The 22,856-nt window shown below is 34.7% G+C and overlaps 1 protein-coding gene across 3 annotated transcripts in view; it reads right to left on the bottom strand.

Annotated features, from left to right (window-relative positions):
- col12a1.S (collagen, type XII, alpha 1 S homeolog) overlaps positions 1 to 22,856 on the bottom strand; it is a 140,343-nt gene that overhangs the window by 74,562 nt on the left and 42,925 nt on the right. For 2 of the 3 annotated variants that reach the window (XM_041564671.1, XM_041564672.1), the window contains exons 14-27: positions 19,741 to 20,010; positions 16,712 to 16,978; positions 15,081 to 15,273; positions 13,160 to 13,281; positions 7,900 to 8,049; positions 7,094 to 7,213; positions 6,841 to 7,005; positions 4,628 to 4,774; positions 4,311 to 4,453; positions 4,035 to 4,164; positions 2,528 to 2,673; positions 1,982 to 2,111; positions 954 to 1,093; positions 560 to 689 (exon numbers count right to left, since the gene is read on the bottom strand). In XM_041564671.1, coding sequence (XP_041420605.1) covers positions 560 to 689; positions 954 to 1,093; positions 1,982 to 2,111; positions 2,528 to 2,673; positions 4,035 to 4,164; positions 4,311 to 4,453; positions 4,628 to 4,774; positions 6,841 to 7,005; positions 7,094 to 7,213; positions 7,900 to 8,049; positions 13,160 to 13,281; positions 15,081 to 15,273; positions 16,712 to 16,978; positions 19,741 to 20,010 — 2,253 coding nt within the window. The remainder of the gene's footprint in view (positions 1 to 559; positions 690 to 953; positions 1,094 to 1,981; positions 2,112 to 2,527; positions 2,674 to 4,034; positions 4,165 to 4,310; positions 4,454 to 4,627; positions 4,775 to 6,840; positions 7,006 to 7,093; positions 7,214 to 7,899; positions 8,050 to 13,159; positions 13,282 to 15,080; positions 15,274 to 16,711; positions 16,979 to 19,740; positions 20,011 to 22,856) is intronic. The other variant, XM_041564673.1, reaches the window with a different exon arrangement.

The raw sequence follows: 22,856 nt of genomic DNA, 5'->3' as shown, positions 1-22,856 counted from the left end.
GTAGCAGGAGTCCATTAGAATTAGAAACTTTAACTGACAGGCTGAGATGGGACAGTCAGGTTGGCAAAACAGGTTTAGAAACTTCAATTAACAATTACTTACAAAAACAAACCTTTCAGCAAAAATCAGCATGACCTATAGGTAACTTTTAACATACATTAATATTTTAAAAAGTAGTTTTTTAGTGTCAGTTTCACTTTAAGGTATGAAACAATGTTGTTCAGTGGGATGGCTAAAAGCAAAGGGTAAATTGAGGAGTCTCCTTGTCATTGGGCGGAATGTGGGTGAGTCATAGTAAATGTGGATAAATGTAAAGTAAGAAAAGGTTCAAAATTTTGGACTTAGCAAGGCCTGGGTTTTAGTATCGGCAAATTACTGCCATGCTATTGTAACTATGGGCAACATAGTTAAAATTTGTTCTGTAATGTATACAACCAATCAGCATTTTACTTTGATGTTACTGCTATAATGCAGATTAATGATAGGTGACATCTTATTAGTCACTCTGGCCTACTGATTAGTATATATGTTTTGTCAGTGTTTTAGCAAAATCATCTACCTGTGGTTCCTTGTGTAGTACGTGGCTCAGATACTCCCTCATCATACACTGCAGTTAAAGTGATATCATATAGCGTTTGTGAGAAAAGGTCAGTAAGTCGTGTACTTGTTGTTGATCCATCCACTTCCACCTGTAATATAATAAGCATTTCCACTGTTAGTAAGAGGAGGCAGTGAGACATTTTAGGTGGGAAGATAATTGGTAGCCTAGGGCATGACACCATTCTAGCTACTGTATTGTATAATGAATCTGTGCTTTTTGCAATTGAATACATTTGAAATTAACAGTGACCTATTAGTTGAATGACAGAAGCAATCTAATAAGGGGAACTCAAACTGTGTGAGAAGGGTGATTCTAACTACTGCACTATAATGAATATAGCAGGGTCTCTTACCTCTTTGAATTCTTCGTCTTCCTCTGTTTTATATCTGACTATATATTTAAGAACATTTCCAGGAGCAGCATTCCAAAGGACATTCATTGAGCTGTGAGTGATATCTCTCACTCTAATGTTTCCCACACCCTGAATGGGTACTGTTAAAGGAAGTGTCAGACAATAACAATTTAACTTGTTTGTAGTATTATTTTCCTGGTATTTATGTGATATTTTTACTATACAACATAAAGCGCATTAACAGTTATGGGCAAGGTGCAAACTGCAAAAAGCACCTTAAAATTATCATGTTCTTAGTCTACACTAAAAATTGTAAATGTGATCCCCATTCAAGCTAATATATTTGAACCTGCTGCCAGAAAGCAGAAATCTTTGCTCTGGAGATGTAAAGTTTTGCATCTGGTGGAAAATAGCTTGCATCTGGGTTAAAATTGCAAATGTAAAAATAAAAACTGGGTAAATAGATAGGCTTTGCAAACTGACATAACTGTTCAATGAGTTTGCAATTGATCCTTAGCATGCAGCTTAGATTCAAAAGCAAACAGTTATGACCCATGTGCCCCCCTCAAGTCACTGATTGGTTATTGCCTGGTAACCAATCAGTGGAAACCAAGAGAGCTGCAAAGTAGGAATTTGTTTTTCTGGCTATTATGTTAGACATCCAGTCACTCCAGCCTTTATACTCCAGCATTTTTGGCTATTTAACTATATTAGAAATATTTTATATTTTGAACAGCCTATCTATTTACCCAGTTTTTCTTTTTGCACTGAACAATTCCTTTAAGCAAAAGCTGGAGCAAGGAGCAGTGAAACCCTATGCTGCATGCTGTGCTTTGCACCTGATGAACTAATTCATGAGCAATGCTTTACAGAAGCTCAGGTAGGCATAAATTATACGTAAATACAATTTTTTATGGCTTTTACATAGACTTTGTGGCAAAAAGAGTGATGTTAAAAAGGCTCTTACTTGAGAGCAAAACTTTGCCCGGCATTTCTTGAATTTCATAAAAACACAATAAAAAACTTACAAGTGACTTCCTGTGAGGTGAGAGGATCACTGGTCAGCTCATCAAAAAGTGCATATACAGTCAATGTGTACTCGGTGTTGGGGAATAAATCTTCCAAACGTACATCTGTCACTGATGCGCCAACTCTCAACTAGAAAAGTCAGATAAAAGAATAAGAATAATATGTAGTGGGAGAGGAGGGAGGGGTTATAAAGCTTGCTTTAAAACCTCTAAACCACGCATGGTCACAAGGAAGCTGTTCAGATATTGCTGAACTACAACCCATTGCATCCTTTATCTGTCACATAAACATCTGGAAGGCTATTTATTAAAATAATGTCTTGAGAAATCAATATATGGTTTTAAATTTGCTCCTATCTTTAATATTCTAAATATGGGGTACTAAAGTAATCAAACAGGTACTTCCAGAATTGAAGTTTAAAACCAGTTCTCTTCTAAGACCTCTGATTGGGATGCTCAACTGAATTCTTTACTGTCCCAAATATGAATCCCCAATATGCACTCCAATCTTTTGAAATATGTAAGCACTAGGCAAGTATTGTTCACCTCTTTTTCAGTTGAAGGCACAGTAGCGTTAACTGGTTCATACTGCAATAAATATCCAGTAGCTCCAAGGGCAGCTTCCCATCGCACTCTCATTGTTCTGGTTCCAATATCATAAATGTTAAGATTTCTGACTGAAGGGATGGGTACTGTAGATGTAAATATAGATGTTATAATTTCACATTGCCTTTTATTATCTAATTGTAATCTATAATCTGTAAAACATAAGACCTGCTTTTATTGCATTAGTTTTTTTTTTATCAAGTCTGATGTGTTCAGCCATCTTTTACCTTATGTTGTCTAAATAAAGCTCCGCAACTTGGTGATTGTGCTCAAAGCATATTGATGACCTCTCCCCACAAGCCCTCTCACAAAAGCTATGGGTATCTTTTAATGCAAGTGTCATGGTTTCTAGTATAATACATTTTGAAAGTGTGTCCTGTGAGAACATTATGTGCATGTGCTTTTAAGGCATATTCATTTCATGTTTTTTTACTGGTCCTTTGAAAGTGTAAACTCTAAAAAGTGCAAAAACCCTCAGCTACCAAGAACAATAGAAAGTGACTTTAAAGCTATGGTCCTTATGAATGAATACAAATGAGAAAATAAGATATGTGTAAAAAAAACTTGGGATGGTTTAAACTAGAAAAAGTGATGGCAGTTCTTTAACCCAGATGCCAATTTTACTGCAGTGTTAGAAACATTCAATATGAGGCAAAGAAAGGCAATGCACCTAATTAATTTCTGCAAACATTTTAGCCTTCAGGTTTTATCGTGTTTGAATAAGATAAGGTAATGCCTCTGGATCACACTCCTGTGGACATTTTACCATACAATGTGAAACTGGCAGAATCTTTTCTATAACGTTAAAACAAAAAACTTAACCCGGAATGCATTTTGTATGTTTGTTTTTTTTAATCCTGCAATTCATCATTTTTTCTCCTTGTTATCACAATATTTACCATACAGCTTGAAAACTCCTTTATCTATCCATGCATATTATGACACAGCACTCCTTTAGACATTGATTGGTTATTTTCTGTACATTAAATGTGTGGTTTGGTTTATATGAAACAGACCATTTTGTAAAATACTTTAACCAGCACTAAACATCAGTAAATTAAGACCACATGTGGTAATGCACACTTTGTAACCAAGCCAGCTGTTCAAGAATGTAAAGAGGGTAATTCTGTGCTATTACTAAGCAAGAAGTAATTATGTTTTATTTTGCTCATAAAGACATCCTTGTGTGAGGTAAAGACATGCTACCTGCAAACTTTTTTGAGAAATCAGTTCTATTGGAGAACATTGGATGGCTTATCCTATATCCTATAATATAGTTAATTCCCTAAAAATGTTGACATTATGTAATTAAACGTTGTTGTAGGTTGCAAGGAAGACATCATTTTCTACTTTGCAAGCAATGGAAAATAAGTAATTTTTTAAATAAAGTGATAAGGGAAGTGTTACACACATTCAGGCTGCATAGTAAAATGTAACCATAACTTACGTGTTGTTTCTGTGCCTTCTAATGGCTCACTGCTTTCTCCCTCTAACACAGAATACACTTTCACAACATACTCTGTTTCTGGTTTTAAATTAGTCAAAACTGTAGTTCTATCTGATCTGCCAGCAAAAACCTAAAATGAAAAAAAAAAACAAAAGATAACAATAGATATCTGCAATGAAAAAATATATGAAGGCAAGAGCACAGAGTTATTAGTGGTTGTCTGTCTGCACCTGCATAGTAAGAAATATTTTAACTTATTGATATTACATATCTCACCTCCATTGGTCGGCCACCAGACACTGGATAATATTCCACCCTAAATCGGTCAACACTGTGAGAGGGTGGATTCCATGTGACTCTAAAGGTCCGTGGTGTAGGCTCTGATGTAACTAGGTCAGAGGGTGGCTCCACATCATTTCCTGCATTTAGATTAAACCAAAAAACACAAGAGGAGTGCAGAGAATGTTATTAGCCAGGCAATTCTACTTTTAATAGCAATGATATTTACAAATAACTTTATGAATATTAGAAAGATTCTTAAACAATGAAGTTTTTACAAAATGAAAAAAAAAATGGTAGAAAAGGATAACTACCTGAGCCTTTCACACTGTTACATAGATTGTTAGTGAGGTCATCCACAATATTGACAAGTAAAGAAAAATCAGCAACGTTATATACGTAAATCTCATCTGGATCTGAGCCGATTAACTTCAGTTCATTTTCATCCGCATTTTTGATACCTATAAGAGATAAAGACAAATGAGAAGCCAATAATGCAGTGTACTACATTTGAAAAAAATCGAGACAGTGAGAAAACTGTGATGTTATTATTCTCTTGGTTACAAATTGAGAGTTATTTAGAATAAAGAGACAAATGCTTTGGGCCAGAAAAAATGGCCTATTTTTCTTTTTGTTTCTAGATGCCCACAAATCTCTAGTGATGGCCATAAAACCATTATTTTTCCTATGGAAAAAAAAGACTTTGAGCTTATCTGATAAAAGAGCTTATTAGATTAAGTACTTATCCACATGTTAAAACTGAAGCAACCCAAAGAAAATACTTAAGAAGCTGCAGATCAGCATCCCTTGAGGTATTGTGCTATTATGTTTATCCTGTGTAACACTAATAATTAGTGCAACTCTAGTCATCCTATTTGTCTCATATGTCTTTACTCTACTAGCCTGTTCCTTTTTACTGTTTCCATGACTGCATGGTGCTCACACAGAATCTAATGTGACACTCGAAGTAATGATATTTGCAGCACTATAACATGACATCATCTTTTCCATTTTTTTAAAGAAATCATTTTCCTTGGAACCAAGGCAAACAGAAGAAACAAAGCACTCTTGTACAAAGAATTAAGGAATACAATTTCCAGATTTTGCAGACAATTTTCATTGTGCTGCTTTTATTTGTTTTTCATACTTTTACTTTATCCATTGTATTTTGTAATACAAAATGTATTTTTATTTTAACACTTCCTACAGAATAAGCTCCTTTACCTTGATTTGCTCTTTGCAATGTTTGCATTTCCGTATCGTCAGCCTGGCGGATGGCTGGTAACATATTTAGCCTACATTGGCATATTGCCATCTTCACTGCAAAATATTTCATTTTGGAAGAAAGCTTGTGATTTGTGCTTTTAAAATGCTACTGTTGGATTCATGCTTTGCCAGCAATATAGCTTTGAACTTGCAATGTTACTCCATACAGTACTGTCTTTGTTGTAATTCTGGATCTGCTAGGTACTGTATGCTGCCTGAACAGAAGCTGGTTTGATATTTTAGGGCTTGTTTGCTAAAAGGGGGCCAATGTGCAAAATGAACAAAAAAAAACGATACAAAGCTGTGGATTTTCTGGTACACAAAAACACTTTTGTCTATTAACATATATAAACTGGTAGCAATTATTTTCATAATACAATTGACTGACAATTTGTAAGCTATTACGTTTTGTCTTTTGCAATCATTACATTTGGTGCCAATATGCACCTAAAAATATGCAAGATTTATAGCAGAATATGTAATTGACCAAAACTGGCATCAAAAAAACTAATAATCCATCAAAAGTAATTATAGCAATACGTTTTACATTTGCGCAACTAAGGCCAGCTATCTCAAGACAAATGAAGCGCCTTGCAGCCGCCAGCACTACAGCTATTACTCACAGATTTTCAGAGGCTACTAAAATGTCTGGCATATCATTACACTACAGTGTAAAAAATCTAGTGCACTGGAAGATATTTCTTTTTATATCAAGCCTAACTGAACTGAGTTGTAAAAATGCCATTTCTTAAGTGGCTGAGGGTGCAGAAATGTACATGACCTCTAAGTAACAAAGATATGCAACTAAGTTATAATGAAAACTATTTAAACTTCAGCAATATATGCATGAAAGTCCTTCAATGTAATGATGCCAACATCTGAGGATGACTGTGTGAACTGAAAATGCAATACCTTATTTGTCTACCATTTCCTCTACCTCTCTGCTATACTAACTCTTCATTTCAGTCTCCCCTAGGTTTAATGTCTCCTTATACTCCAGTGTTATGTTTAATGCCTTCCTTGTCTCTTTTTCCCCTGTACCCAATGTTGTGCTAAGTACAACTGCGTTCTTGCAGGAAGAAGCTCCTTTTTTTTAGCCACTGAACATTTAATATTTTTGCATGCTCTGACAGGCCTAGGCTGTATACTGATTTGAGCCTAATAATTCTGACAAGAAATTGAGCATTAAGATCTGACAAGAAACTGAGCATTAAGAGCCAAAGAATCATTCATTTTCACACTCCCCAAAGTTCCCACTTACCAACTGCATATAATTCTATTCCCTGGTCCCGTAGATTTTTGGACGGTACAACAATGTCATCTTGAGATTTTCCATCAGTGATTACGACACCAATTTTTTTTGACTTTGTTCTCATACCAGCCTCTGCGTTGAAGTTATTTTTTAAGATGAAGTTCAGAGCCATGCCTATTAAAACAGAAATCCCAGAATGCAGTTTTCATACAGGTATAGATCATTCGCTAATTCTCATGTTATGTTAGTGTTTATGGCATACCTGTAAGAGTGTTACCACCCTTGTAAGGCAGGTTTGCAACTGCCTCCAACAAAGACTTCTTGGTGCTATGCTTTTTCAGTTGCCATTCGGTTCGAGGATCCCCACTGTACTGGGCCAAAGCTGAAATAAAAGTATACAGTAAATGTTCCATTATCTCACAATAATTGCATGTTGCCAATATGCCCTTGAAAATAGGTGTTATCACAAAAAAGTAGGGATCTAACTATGAATGATATCACTGATTAAAAAAAGGTTATAATATGGAATATAAAGCTTGAAGGCAAAGCAAATACATTTATTCAGGTTAAATGTGTGTTATTTTGATGTAAATGGCTACTTATATATGCCTGAAACTGCAGAAGCATTTACCTCAAATACTTTCCTTTGCTCTGAGATCTATGCTAACTCTTTCCTCACAAACACCTAAAGTGTACACTTCTAACCATTAATTTTGCTTCGGCTTACCCAACATCTTGCAACATCTCCTCTATGTTTTACTCTGCTAACAATTCCATACTACGAACTCTAATATTTTCATCCAACCCCCAGACTGAGCTAGTGACCAGTTCCTCCATAAAATTACACATGGACTTGCACCTCTTTTCAAATCCAAGTTCATATATGGATTTTTATAACATTTTAGCTGAGGCCATTGAATCTTAAATTCTTTGTATTTTTTCCAGCAGTTAACATAAAGTAGTTACCTTTCAAACAAAAATTACAAGCATTGATGAATCAGTTTAGCTATAATGAGCTGTTCTGTAAATAAGAAATAGCATATTCCCAAATTCGTAAAACAAACTTACCAATCTGTACTCTATCTGGGCCAATATCAAAGACTTCAACCAGCCGTGCTATAAAACTCCTGACGGTCCTAAAATTTGGGCGGCCGATACTCCAAGAGCCATCCACCAGCAACACTATATCAGCAGCAGCTTTAGTTTTGCATTCCAGGCCTGCCACAGTAATCATACAGAAATGCATAAAAAATAATGAATATGCTTGAACTCTTGAAACCAAATGCTAACACTGCCCAAATGGCAACATCAGGCTCAATACTTATAATAAGGGATTGCACACCTACAGTATAATTACTAATTTTGATACTATGGTGGTGAAATTTGAGAATAACAACATCACGCATCCTATAAATAAATCTCCCCCCTGCTGTCACAAAAAAACGTTTGTCAAAAGCATTGTACAGTGAGTGTACACAAAGGAAAAAAAGAAAGAAGAGATGGAAGTGCAGACACATTTCAAAGACGTATGGAATTAAGACATTAGACAAGCATTTCAACACTTAGCAACAGTTAGCAGCTTTCTCAATGCACAAATAAAACTTATACATGTAAAACTAATTATACAATATTGATTGTTGATTTTTCTTTCATGGCTGATTCAGGAGTGAAATTGGTATCCCCCTTTTTATAGGGGGGGATTTATAGGTATTTATATATATCCTATCCACATTTCATACTGTGATTTCATGTTTCACATTTTTGATCCAACACTCCTGTAACTGTTAAGGTATCTTTGAACGAAAGGGCTTAAATGCAAGTCCTCTTCTGTGTGAAAATAAATACATTTTGTTAAACAGATCAACACACATAGGACATTAAGGTACATTTCAGTTTAACAGATGGACATAAGCACAGATAAATGTACATTTCATATCAACAGTTTGCATCAACATAGTTAAAAAAGCAATGCAACTAAACGTTATAATGTTACTAATCAATATTAAATTAAATTAAAAAATACATTGTATGCCTTGCCATTTATTACACTTGCAGTATGTTGCTTACATACTAGTGTGTCATAATAGTGGCTCTCATAGTTAGATACTGCCATAATGGTTCCAAGCAAACAAACAGAAGAACAGCTATCATTTATATGCATAAAGATATATAAATAGTTTAACTCTTCATTACAGTACAATTAGGGCCTGCTTTCTCTTTACTGCTGTAAGACTTTTATATCGCCCATGGTATCTTAATTCATAGCTTAAACTTCTAACCTTTCTGTGTATGCGCTTATGTATGATACTGTGATCCTGCTCTTTTTTACAGTAATTAAAAAAACTATTTAATGGTGGTAAAAAGACCATGTTATTTATTAAAGGGGTTGTTCACCTTCCAAGCACATTTTTCAATTCAGTTGTTTTTAGATTGTTGCCCATAAATAAAGACTTTTTTCAATTACTTTCCATTATTTATTTTTTACTGTTTTTCCAAAATCTAAGTTTGAAGTTGAATGTTCATGTCTCTGGTGTTTGAGTCTGGCAGCTCAGTAATTCAGGCGCAGACTCTGAACTGTTACAATTTTGCAACATTTAGATACTTTTTTCAGCAGCATCTCTGGAGTATTAGCAACTATTGTATCAATTATAACACCTGCCTGTAATGAAACCCAGAGATTCTGCTCAGCAGGGACAAAGATAAGAAATGTATCAACTAAATGAATCCATTTAGAACAGTTTACAAGGTCGGCGACCCCCCCTCCCAGAGCTGCTTCAGAAGGTGAAAAAAGACACTTGACACTTCAATATAAGAAAAACGGTGACACATAGAAAATAGAAAGTCATTGAAAAAATTTCTGGTGATCTATCTGAAAATAACTAGTTGTTTGAAGGTGAACCACCCCTTTAAAGTCTGAATGTCAAAAACGCCAAAAATTTTAATTTTGTTTTACTATAAAATCCAAATTTTTACTGGAAAAAAAACTTGAATTTTTTGAGATTTATTATACCCCGAGGATGGAAAATGCCAGAATCCGAAAATCCGGCATTTTAAACCTGCCGAGGTTGTATATAAGTAAATGGGAGAAGTTCCAAAGATATCCTGAACTACACCGGGTTTTGTGCAATAATCAGAAGATTTTGTGGTTTTCGGGCAAAAATTAAAGAAAACCTGAGTTTTCACGCGGAAAATCTGAAAAATTCGTACAATTCTGATTTTTTCATGATTTTTTTTTAGTTTTTTTTCCTGCACAGTAAATTTTATGGAAACGGTATTGATAAATAAGGGGAAAAATCAGTGTGGATTTTTTTTTAGTTTTTTTTCCTGCACAGTAAATTTTATGGAAACTGTATTGATAAATAAGGGGAAAAATCAGTGTGGATTTAGACTTACTTTTTTCCCAAAAATTAGCAGAAATTTCGGATTTTGATAAATAAGTCCCACAAGATTAATTGTCTGAAATTTATAATGTGAAAATGTGACAAGAGGATAAATGTGACTATGTTGCAAGAGGAAAAGTGGACTAACTAAAAATAGAAAAGAAAAGCACAAAAGGATGTGAAGTTAAAAGCAATGCTTCATGCTTGACAGTTATTCGAAACATTTATTCTATAATGTGTGTTTGGGGTTTGTTGTTGCTGAGGCCTCTTGTAATTAGGCATAATAGTGCAAGTGCTGCTTTTTATGTAAGCTGTTGAAATGTACTATAAATCTAGTTTTCATCTAGATAATTATGGCAGAATATTCTTAGCACTATACCATAAGTGGTTTTGGTTAAATTATGAAAAATAAACTTTCCTCCGAAAATGAAATATGAATTGTCACTGTCCCCTGCAAACTGAGACTGACACTGGTAGAATAAAATAGTGAGACTTTACACTGCTGCACATGTGCAGGTCTGATTTTGCACAAATGAGTTGGAATCTGCTCTAGAATTTTGCCATGTGTTTTGTTTCACTGAAAACAAAGCGAGAAAAAACTCAAAATGCCCGTTGACTTCAATGCATTTGGAGTGAGAAAAAGATCAAGAAAAACACCATTGTTGCATATGGCTTTGGTGTGAGAAAAAAAAAAGAATAAACGACCATTATTTGCAGTGCTTTTGGCAAAAATTTGAGGGGAAAAAATCCATAGGTCAAAATGCATTTGGCAAAAAGCTGACAAAATTTTGCCATTTGACAAATTTTTCAGTGAAACAGGCCAGTTTTGCTCATAATTATGTGTAAGTGAAGATGGCAACATGGCTTTAGAAAATTCCTCAGGTGATGCATTTGCTTCCAAAAAGGAGCATTGGCCCAGGGAAAAAACGAACATTATGGTACATCCCAACTGAATTAGGGTTACCCTTTCAGGAGAATGCTGTTTTAAAGCAAACATCTTATTGGTTGGTATGACTTACTAGTTCGGGAGAAAACTTAAAGGGATACTGTCATGGGAAAGTATCATGCTCCAGCAGAATTCTGCACTGAAATCCATTTCTCAAAAGAGCAAACAGGTTTTTATATATTCAATTTTAAAATCTGACATGGGGCTAGACATATTGTCAATTTCCCAGCTGCCCCAAGTCATGTGACTTGGGGCAGCACTATTAACTTATGCGTTTTGAAAAAAACATGTTTTCCAATGACAGGATCCCTTTAAGCCCATAATTATTCAATGATACTAAGCTCCTAAGTAAAAGGTAAAGTTTAAATTAAACTTTATACATTACTTTACCTTGTTGCTGAGAGATTAATGATTGTATATGTGCCACCTGTTCACCAATTGACAGTGTTGGAATCATGTATAAACAGGCAAGATGTGTTATGAGCTCACAGATTTTGGCCAAAGTATGAAACTAACACTTCATTATACAGATAAAGTAGGTATTAGGTTTAGTATTCTTAATGCTTGGGGTCTGGGGTTTTCTGGATACAGCTCAATGTAGACCACCAATCTAAAACCTATTTTTATATTTTGATATAGGTTCTACCTGGATACCTGCAGTTATTTTCTGTCTTTTAGTAACACCTGAGAAGTGTGACTTTGTCTTTACGAAATATAGCAATTGTTTTCCAGTGAGTATGTACTCAGCTAATGGGGGCAATATACACCTTAATTTGCTGTTACTGATTTGGCATATCATATATTTAATTTTACATTCAAACCTCTTGTATGTATGTCTTCTCATTTAATGTATATTTACTGAAATAATAAAAAATCCTGTTCTTCAGATTTAAAGAAAAATTGCCAAGGAATGTCAATTGACCTATTAGTGATGAAAAATGTCTATGAGCAACATGGCTAGCATCAAATATCAAGAAAGGCCATAGATATTTACAACTCTCCCTAGGCCCTTAACCACACTAAAAATAGAAACCGAGTTGTTTTAATGGGGTTGGAAGAGTATGATTCATCGACATAAATGATTTTTAAAACTAGTATAGAAGGACATATGTTCTCAATAAAAAGTTTTACTCAGTAATGAAGAAACCGTTCATGATATATTATGGTGGAAAATGTTACAGATTCCTCTTCTTTCCAACTCAATTTAATTCTGATCTCCTGATGACTTGGATAATATTACTATACTGAATATTACATAATCATTTTTTAAAAAAATGCTGACTATAGGGTTAAAAATTACTGGAAACCCAAATGCTCTCCATGGTTTGCACAATATATTTGGGGTGCCCAAGCAGTGGCCCAGTATGTGCTGCACTACAAATCCCTGACTGCAAAGCAATGCCAGTGCACACTATGGCAGTTATTTATCAAAGTTCAACTTTATCTTGACATTTTCTGCTACAAACTCCGATCAAATCCACTCAAGTTTTTTAAGCTTATTTATTATTAAATTTTCCCCAAAAATCTGCTTTGCGGAAAAAATCTGACTTTCACGATTTTTTCAGATTTTTCACCTGAAAACTCCCATTTCTTATGCTTTTATCCCTGAAAACTCCAAAAACTTTGGGGTATTGCACAAAACTCAGCGCACATCATTGCATATGATTGCACTACTACTGTATATAAACAGTACATAATACACATAAATATGTGGTTTGGTTTATTGGGTTAAGCCCTTCAAAACAGCCCAAATGGGATTTTGTGAACTGTTGAACCTAAATACTTTGTGTGCAACTGTGTAATTTCCTAAATACAGTGCAATAAGGATCACACTGCTGTTACACAAATAAATCTTATCGTCAGATACTAGTTCATAAGAGTTTTCCGATAACAGTAATTTGCTTGACAACTTTAGTCCTTTCAGATGAACTCAGATGTTTGCATTGTTTTCAATTATTCCTTCATCACGCCTAGCACTTTTTTTGGACCTGTGAAAACTTACCTGATGAATCAATGTGAACTTCAGGAGCATCTGACAATGTTGTCATTTCTTGTCCAACTAAAGGTACACTCTCTCCTTTATCAAATACTCCAAAAACATTGACTTTATAAGATGTTCCTGCCCTACATGAAAAGACAGATTTACCATTAGTTTAACAATTACATTTTTATTTAATTAATTTTTATTTATTAAATTACATATTTTTTTTATTAATCTATAGATTAGTAATTCTGCCTTGAATTACTGGTTTAACCCCAACCAGAGCTATTGTCCCTGTGTTTGTGCTGCAGGCCCACCCCACAATACAAAAAACCCATAGTGTGAATATAAGGATTACCTGCATAAGGATGAATTATTGAACACTAGTGTATGCTCTATATAAGTGTTTAATAATATATGTTGTATTATAATTATTATTATTATTATTATTATTATTGACAATGATAATAATTATTATTGATAATTATTATTATTATTGACAATGATAATAATAATAATAATAATAATCATAATAATAATAATAATAATAATAATAACAATAATAATAATAATAATAATAATAATAATAATAATAATAATAATAATAATAATACAACTGGCATCTTGCACCCACAAAGCAAATTCTTATGGGTTAAAATATGATATTGCCTCAATTTATTTTTCAATCAACAGGGAGTAAAGTTTATTATTCATTTATTAACACTGGGCAAATATGCCCATGGGCAGTAACCCACGACAACCATTCAAATGGTTACATTTATTGTCCTACCTGCTGCTGACTGAAGAAAGCAAATCACTGATTGGTTGTTATGGTTACTGCCCGGTAGCAATTTTATTGTTGTTGATAAATGAGCCCTACAGTGTTTATACTTATAGATATGCTGTCAGTGGCAATATCTGGTAGAGTTCTCATTGCATGGTTCAAGGAAAAGTAGTATTGTCTTTTGTGTCAGATTTCACCCTGTTCCTTTACTAACATGGCATCCTGTTCGTCGTTGGCTTATAATTATAGCAAAGCTGATTCTTTTTGTTAACCATTTGTTAACAGCTTATGTATTGCTATATGGGTATCATATGGTCCAGTTATGATTTTATTAATTATGATAATAATTATCATAATTAATAAAATCATTACAAATATTTAATCACTTGGTCTGCTGATTAAAGCCTCCTGCTTCTCTTGTGTACTCAATTTTTCGGCTAACTTATTCAATAAATACGTTTCCCAGCTATATGAGAACCCATATGAATGGTTACTTGGCTGCAAACAATCAAGCCACATAAGGCAATAGTTAGAAAATTTACACACCAAGGGGCACATTTACTAAGCTCGAGTGAAGGATTCAAAGTAAAAAAACTTCAAATTTCAAAGTATTTTTTGGGTACTTCGACCATCGAATAGGCTACTACGACATTCGACTACGACTTCGACTTCTATTTGAACTTTTCGAACTAAAAATCTTTCGACTATTCGGCCATTCGATAGTCGAAGTACTGTCTCTTTAAAAAAAAATTTGACTACATACTTCGGTAGTTTAAACCTACCGAGGTACAATGTTAGCCTATGGGGACCTTCCGCATTACTTTTGTAATGTGTTTTTGATTGAAGGAAAATCCTTCGATCGATGGATTAAAATCCTTCGAATCGTTTGATTCGAAGGATTTCATTGTTTCATTGTTCGATCGTAGGATTTGCGGTAAATCCTTCGACTCCGATATTCGAAGTCGAATGATTTTACTTCGAGGGACGAATTCGAGGGTTTATTAACCCTCGATATTCGACCCTTAGTAAATGTGCCCCCAAGACATAGGAACTGTTCAGAATCAACTTAATCTATAAGGCAAGTCATTAAAAAGATTAATGTTTTAGAAAAACAAACAAATGTTCTTATGCATATTATTCATTTACTGTATTTCATACCTCAGTTCTTCTAGTACAACAGTGTTATCATATGGTCCAACTGTTAACTCTCCCAAATGCTGCTCATCTCCAAAAGGAAAATATTTGATTTTATAACCCTTAACTTCCCCAGGGGCAGGTTCCCAGGTGACTCGGAAAGTTGAGATTGTAGGCTCAGATGTTTTCAGATTTCTAGGTGGCTTGAAAGGAGAAGCTAATTTTAAAAAAAAGGATAATTTGTGAATGAAGACATTCCAACTTTAAAATAAAAATGTTCCTTTATGAAATATAAGTATATTTTCATTGCACATATTATACACATTTAATGTATTTTCCATAATAAAACGGTAAGATTTAATGGGTCTGTTTAAAGTTGGAACAAAATATTGGTTCTGTCTATATCTGATAATAACCATCATTCCTCTGAAGACATCTACAGAAATACCCATATATGAAAACTTTTTACTGAATAAAGCATTATTCAAGGCAAGCAAACCCTCACAGTTGTACACTGGAGAAAGAAGGACATTTTGAGGTGAGACCTTTTTAAAATGTTGGGTTACCTTTGCGGTAGAATCTCTGTACGATCCTTTTTTTTAAGGAAAACTGAAGCTTAACTAAAGAAGTAGGGCATACATGTTGCTGCTGTCGGTTACTGAGCTTAGGGTCCGATGCACAATATAATGAATACACATAAAAATATAAATGTCACAATATATATTACTGATTAGTAAATAATTCAGATTATTGGTACATGGCAGCTCAGAATCCAACATAATTAGCAGCCGAATTTAATAATCAACCCTATAGCATCAGCTTATATGACAGACAAACCTCATTTTCTGCTTGATGATTTGTAAAGACCCTTAAATTTAGCTTTTTACAGCTGTTCAATGTACACAGAGCATGTGTGTGTTGCAGACACTCCCAACAAAGTTCAAGATAGGAGACTTCTGTGAGAACTTTGAAGGCTTGAATTATTACTACTATAGAGATGCTGAACCTTTCGGATGGTTTAATAAGTTCATTGTATAAATGAATTAATTGTAGCCATACACTATAAGAGCTGATCATTTGGCCAAAGGCCGGGTGATATCAGGCTAATCCGATCATTCAGCTCTTAAAACAAATTATAAGATTACAACAATGGGAATAGGCGCCAACAGGACAAGGACTGCAACAACTATCTGATCCTTGATCGGGGGTGAAAATCAAGCCTGCTTGATAGTCATCTGGCTGATTTTTGGGCAGATATCTTTTGGGAAGGCCTGTTGAAAGGCGCCATACATGGGCAGATAAGCTGCCAAATTGGTCTAAAGGACACAAATCTGCATCTTAAATCTGCCCGTGTATGGTCACTTTAACAATCAAAAGTGTACAAGATAAAGATGTCCAGCCCTTGCTAAACTTAAAGGCTGGAAGTTGTAAGTCAGTCACAGCCTGAAAAACTCTGACACAAGACAAATCTTCATGCCACAGCAGGCAGTAGTTCCTAAACTGTTGAACTGTCCCTCCTATGGGGCCACAGAATAGTGACTAAGGGTTAGTTTTGTAGAGAATGTCTATTTGCTCTCCAATAATAATTTGCTTTTACAAATTATCATGCAATGATAAAATGACGAGTGGCGATAAGAGATTTTCAGAAAGCATACCTGTTGTCCCTTCTCCTTGTCTTGGTTTTCCATCCCCAGTCTTATAAACAGGAACAACTGTGATATCATAGGTTGTTAGAGGTTGAAGTCTTTTCAGCACTGTAGATGAGACAGTAGCCGGCACTTTAGCGACCACTTGCCTTCCTCCAAGCTTTGGCCGATATATAACCCTATAATTTGCAACATTTCCTGGGGCAGGTTTCCACGTCACCTTCATTGTAGTTTCTGTCTCATCACTGACTTTTAGAAGCTTGGCACTTGGTGACACTGTGATAAGAAAAATATGTTTAGACCTAAATAACAAAAATCCCTACAGTATACAGTATTCATACAATACATTGATAATTAATGTGAGTTTTATTTTACTAAATATAATATATACAGTATATTGCTTCCTGTGAGGAAATAATCCACAAAAAGCTAATGGTTGAAGGTTGTATTAAATTAATAAAGCTCAGCAGCTCCATCTTCTAGTTGGACTTAGTTCTATTTCATAACCACTCTCTCTATATTTATATTCAGCTAAACCAACAATACATCATATTTGTTACTTAAGCATAATATGTAAAACCTTTTCTTTAAGGTAACCAATGCTGAGTGCTTTTTAATTTCTAATATGGGTATGTTATTCTGATTTATAGCTCAATGTTATTGTACAGTTTTTAGACATATCAAGAATATACATCATTGCACACTGTACAAAGTGTTTCAACCTCTCAAAATATGAGACTGCTGAAATTATGAATTTACAGTGATTTATAAAATGTTATACTAGGGGATAAATATATATATATCAGTGGTCTCTATGCTGTGTCAGAGATCACCTGACCATAAATACTACAGATCTAACTGTAACAGGAAGAAGTCTGGAAGCAAAAGAAAGAACTCTGTCTGTTAATTGGCTCATGTGACCTAACATGTATTTTTTTGTTTGGTTTGTTTGTGTGCACCATGAATCCTAGGCTCCTACGGGGCAGCCCTTTTTTTAAAAAAAATGGCAATTTTATAGTTATGATTTACCAAAGGGCACATACTGCTAAAAAGTATATTATTGTGAAAATGGTTTATTTGCATGAAGCAAGGTTTTACATATGAACTGTTTTATGCAATATATTCTTATAGAGGCCTACATTGTATGGGGGTATAGTTTTCCTTTAAGCACTACTATGGGTCACATGACTTAATATTCCCATTAAGGTTGTTAACCTAAAAAAGTGTAAGGCCTTGGTGAGTTTAGAAGTAATCTGTGGCAACACATGTACAATACGGGACATCCAAGACTTATGCACATGTTTAACATATGTTTGGAAACTGGGAAAGGCTTGGGAAACTTGCTACCAGATGTCTCTCTGAGAATTTCCTGAAATTCTTGGGATTTTATTTGTCAAGATATATTTGCAGATCTGTATGTGTAACTTTCAAGCTTACAAGAAATATTTAATAACTCCTGTAGCAGAAAATACATTCAGTAGCTTTAGTAATGCCTTTGGCCCCTTAATGTGTTATGGCTAAGGCAATACAATTAAAGCAGCTGTATTAGAACAAACACTGAGCCAGACCATATAAAGAGCTTACATTTAAAAACATTCTCACAGTTCTAGATGGGACTGACTAGCAGATAAAAATATTTGTAGTTACTAAATAAGACTTTGAAAATGTAATAAAAAGTAGTTGTTTTTGCAGCAGGTACAGCTGGCAAACGATACAAGTCTTTTATAGCTTATATATATATATATAAAATGTGATTAATATGATCTTTTCAATTTCCGTTATTTTTATTTTAGTCTCAATTACGACTGAACTAAACGCAAATGTATTTACCAGGCCATTTACAACAATATAGTGAATTTTACATTTGAACTCCATTTACAGAATATATACTATTCCTAGAAAATATGTAATAAGGGTTAATTTACTTACTACAAATGCAGTGTGCAAAGTGCAATTCTGGGTCCATTCAACATGTTATTTATCCCACAACGCAGAATTTTCCCCATAATTCAAGTGTAATTGCAGTCACAAAGGGGAGAGGCCCCTAATGCAGTTGGGGGAGATGCTTCAGACTAATTGTGGCTAATGCATTAAAAACACACAGTTGCACTTGTACTGGTATGCAATTGAGAAGAACATTTTCATGGTCTGAATATCATCATTTTCTTTAGGTACAAGTGTGTTGCATCTATTAAGGTAGACTGCTGTGAGAACTCTGGAGCCTGCGCCACCTTCAAGCTCCAGGGTTCCTCTGTCTATGCTTTCACATGAATTTTGGAATGAATAGTGTAATGATGTGCAGAAGTTTAAGGAGCAGCTTTAGACACGTAATTTTTGTGTGACTGTGGTCGTTTTCTGGGACCGAAGCTGCTCTTGTATGTCGTAACTTAGGGGCAGATTTACATAGGGTCGAATATCGAGGGTTAATTAGCCCTCGATATTCGACTGCCGAATGTAAATCCTTCGACTTCGAATATCGAAGTCAAAGGATTTACCGCTATTCTTACGATCGAACGATCGAAGGAATAATTGTTCGATCAAAGGATTTTCCTTAGATCAGAAAATGCTTAGGAAGCCTATGGGGACCTTCCCCATAGGCTAACATTGGCCTCGGTAGGTTTTAGGTGGCAAACTAGGGGGTCGAAGTATTTTTTAAATAGACAGTACTTCGACTATGGAATGGTCGAATAGTTGACAATTTTTAGTTTGAATCTATTCGAAGTCGTAGTCGATGGTCGAAGTAGCCCATTCGATGGTCGAAGTAGCCATATTCGACCATTCGAAAATCAAAGTATTTTTTCTTCTATTCCTTCACTCGAGCTAAGTAAATGGGCCCCTTATAGTGTTAGAGGTACAGTACCACCACAAGTATGGAACCTTTAATCCAAAATGTTTGTGCCATTATGTTTTTCAAATCCTTCCATAATTCTGAGCACCATTATGTTAAAAAACTGATGATATTAGTCAGCAACAAATATTTAAATATATTTTGCAGGATTTTACTTATAACTGGTTTGCAATACTGTATATCACTATACCTTCAGTGGTGGCTTCTCCTTCAAGAGGGTCTCCTTCTCCACTTCTATAATTAGCAAACACTGAAATTTTATACTTTGTTTCTGGCCTCAGGTTTTCCAGCACAGTATTAGTAATATCGCCAGGAACATTCTTTTCTCCAGAGTCATCATCAAAAAGAGACTTCCATGTAATTCTGTAACCACGAACCATCCCTGGGGCTGCTGTCCATGATGTTCCAATTGTAGTGTCTGTAATATCTTTGGTTACCAGGTCACGAGGGGAACCACGATCTACAATAAATCATAGTGAGAATTATAGCCTGTGACCTAAAGAAACATCATGCCACATAGTATATCATCTTATATTTTTCCATTGTATTAAGGTCTACTAGATATTTGACATGGAGGCTCTGTGACTTCTGATTGGGCTGAAATGATCATGAAACATATTTTATTTAACATTTTACTTTTCACTAACATTTAAGTTTATACATTTTACACTTACAATGAGGTATTCAAAAGTTTTCCCTACACTACAGTTAACATATGTTTCTTAAAGACAGTCACTGAAAGTAGCGAAATAAAATGGAAAATGTAATACATTCTTGGAACCAAATAGTTTCCACTATTAACTGTGTGAATGACAATTTTATGTCTAAATGTTGATACTTACTGTAACTGAAGCTTAACAAGCAAGAGATGCTGAAAACATATTCTAATTTATTTTACCACTGTTCTAAAATAATATTTTGTAACACTAATGTGGTTGGTTGGATGGAAAAATCCCTGCGGCTAAATTATTACTTGTTAGAATAGAAAGCATTTGATAATCTTTTACTGCAATAAAAAGAATTGACCTATCATTGAGAATGCATACAAAGTGAGCATGGCTACATGGCTAATCAGAAAATAAGGTAAGGGTTCTTATAATTACATAATTAAGTTGGGTTGACAAAAGTCCATCAAGTTCAACCCCTCCAAATGTAACCCAGCACACATACGTACACACAAACACCCACTGAAACTATTTATACTTTACCAATATCTATATTAATTGTAGATTTTTGTATCACTATAGATCCATTTTATGGAAGAATATATCTTCCACTAGCTCTCTATAATGCCCTCTAATGTAGTTATAAAGAGTAATCATGTCCCCTCTCAAGTAGCTTTTCTCCAGAGAGAACAACCCCAACCATGACAATCTACCCTCAAAATTCTAAATCTTCCATCCCACCAACCAGTTTAGTTGCACGTCTATGCACTCTCTCCCGCTCAGTAATATCCTTCTTAAGGACTGGAGTCCAAAACTGCTCAACTAAATATGTCTGGCATGATCCATTACGCATAAAACCATGCTGGTACAAACTCATAATATTGTGACTGCAAAGTAGCTGCAAATTAAAGCAGCTACTGGCAAACTAGTTGTAAACAGAATAGCACACTACACTTTACTATTTACTCCTACACTAATAAATTATGTTCAGCTCTGATGCTGTGTCTTACCACCAATATAAGCACTGAAAATTGTATTAAATGACACAGTCCATTATGTAAAACATGGGGTGTAGTGCTGATGTCACATAATCTAGCACCCATGAAATATTTTGTAAGACCAGCCTTCGAGCCAAGTAAGTATCATTTCCACTGTATCCCTTTCATCCCAGATAAACAACTACAATTTTACTTCTGATCATTATCATAGGATGTCTTTCTCCCATATGTATTATGTTCTTCCTGTATGATCCAGATGAAAGCAGTTACAATGTAATCCTATCAAGCTTTTAAGCCATATTCACATGGTGTTTTACTTTGTATGTATGGTTTGCGAGATTCTTTGAGAACTCTGAAACGGACAAGACTAAAAACCAACTTTTAAACAATCACAAAGCCATTTACAGACCATGATCAACTTGCAGCAACTGAGAGCATCAAAGGACTCATAGAAAGTACAAACACATATACAAAGCCAATCAATAAAACGAGTGAAAGTGACCCTGTCAGGTTAAATTCATATATGCAACTCTATCTTAATTTATTGTAGTGTTGTAACCTGTTCTGATGTTTATGTTTCCAATTGCCAAAAAGTCAGGGAATAAGTAAGTATAGTGATTGATGATTAATTCTTCAATTTGTATTGTGCATGTAGTATCATTTGTATATTGATAATTAGTACCAGACTATGAACACATCTACAGCACACTTTAGCATTGTACAATCATAGGCATTAATTCTGTTGCTTAATTAGAACAAAAAAAATACTCCATCTGTAAAATGTCAGGTTAAATGAATAAACATATGACTCAGTATAACCGTGACTTTACAATTAAAAATATAACTACAGACATCTGTCAAACAAGACCTTCATCAGCAGACTGTTTACAAAGTAAAGCTGGTAACCATGGCTGGCTTCTTGGGAAATACTATTTGTAGATTAGGTCAATGCCCATACAACTGGTCAGTTCTTCAGCATGCTAATCCAACTAAACCCTACATAATTTTAAACTTTCTTAGTCAAAATATGTTGTGGCACGTATTTTTTGAAGTGAAGTTTATTGGTAAATTATGTGATGACTGCCACTTCAGTGTTTTGAAAATATCTACTTATAGTTCAATTACAGGTCAGTTACAGGAGGACTGGGATTAATAGAAAAGCCACAAGTATGACCATCTATTTTTTGCAGCTCATAGTCTAGTGAAGGATGATTTTCAGATCTACATAATTACATAGTTAAATTGGGTTGAAAAAAGACAAAGTCCATCAAGTTCATCCCCTCCAAATGAAAACCCAGCTTCCATACAAACACCCCTCCATACCCTCACATAAATTATATATACCCATATTTATACTGACTATAGATTTTAGTATCACAATAGCCTTTGATATTATGTCTATCCAAGAAATCATCTAAGCCACTCTTAAATGCCGGCACCCGGCAGTGCATTCCACATACTCACTGTGAAGAACCACCTACGTTGCTTCAAATGAAAGTTCTTTTCTTCTAGTCTGAAGGTGTGGCCTCTGGTACGGTGATCCACTTTATGGGTAAAAAGGTCCCCTACTATTTGTCTATAATGTCCTCTTATGTGATTTCTTGTATTGGGAAACTTAATAAATGGAAGCCTGCCTATGCCCT

The sequence above is a fragment of the Xenopus laevis genome, chromosome 5S (assembly GCF_017654675.1).
Source record: "Xenopus laevis strain J_2021 chromosome 5S, Xenopus_laevis_v10.1, whole genome shotgun sequence".
Taxonomy (NCBI): domain Eukaryota; kingdom Metazoa; phylum Chordata; class Amphibia; order Anura; family Pipidae; genus Xenopus; species Xenopus laevis.
This window is presented reverse-complemented; position numbering and strand designations above follow the sequence as displayed.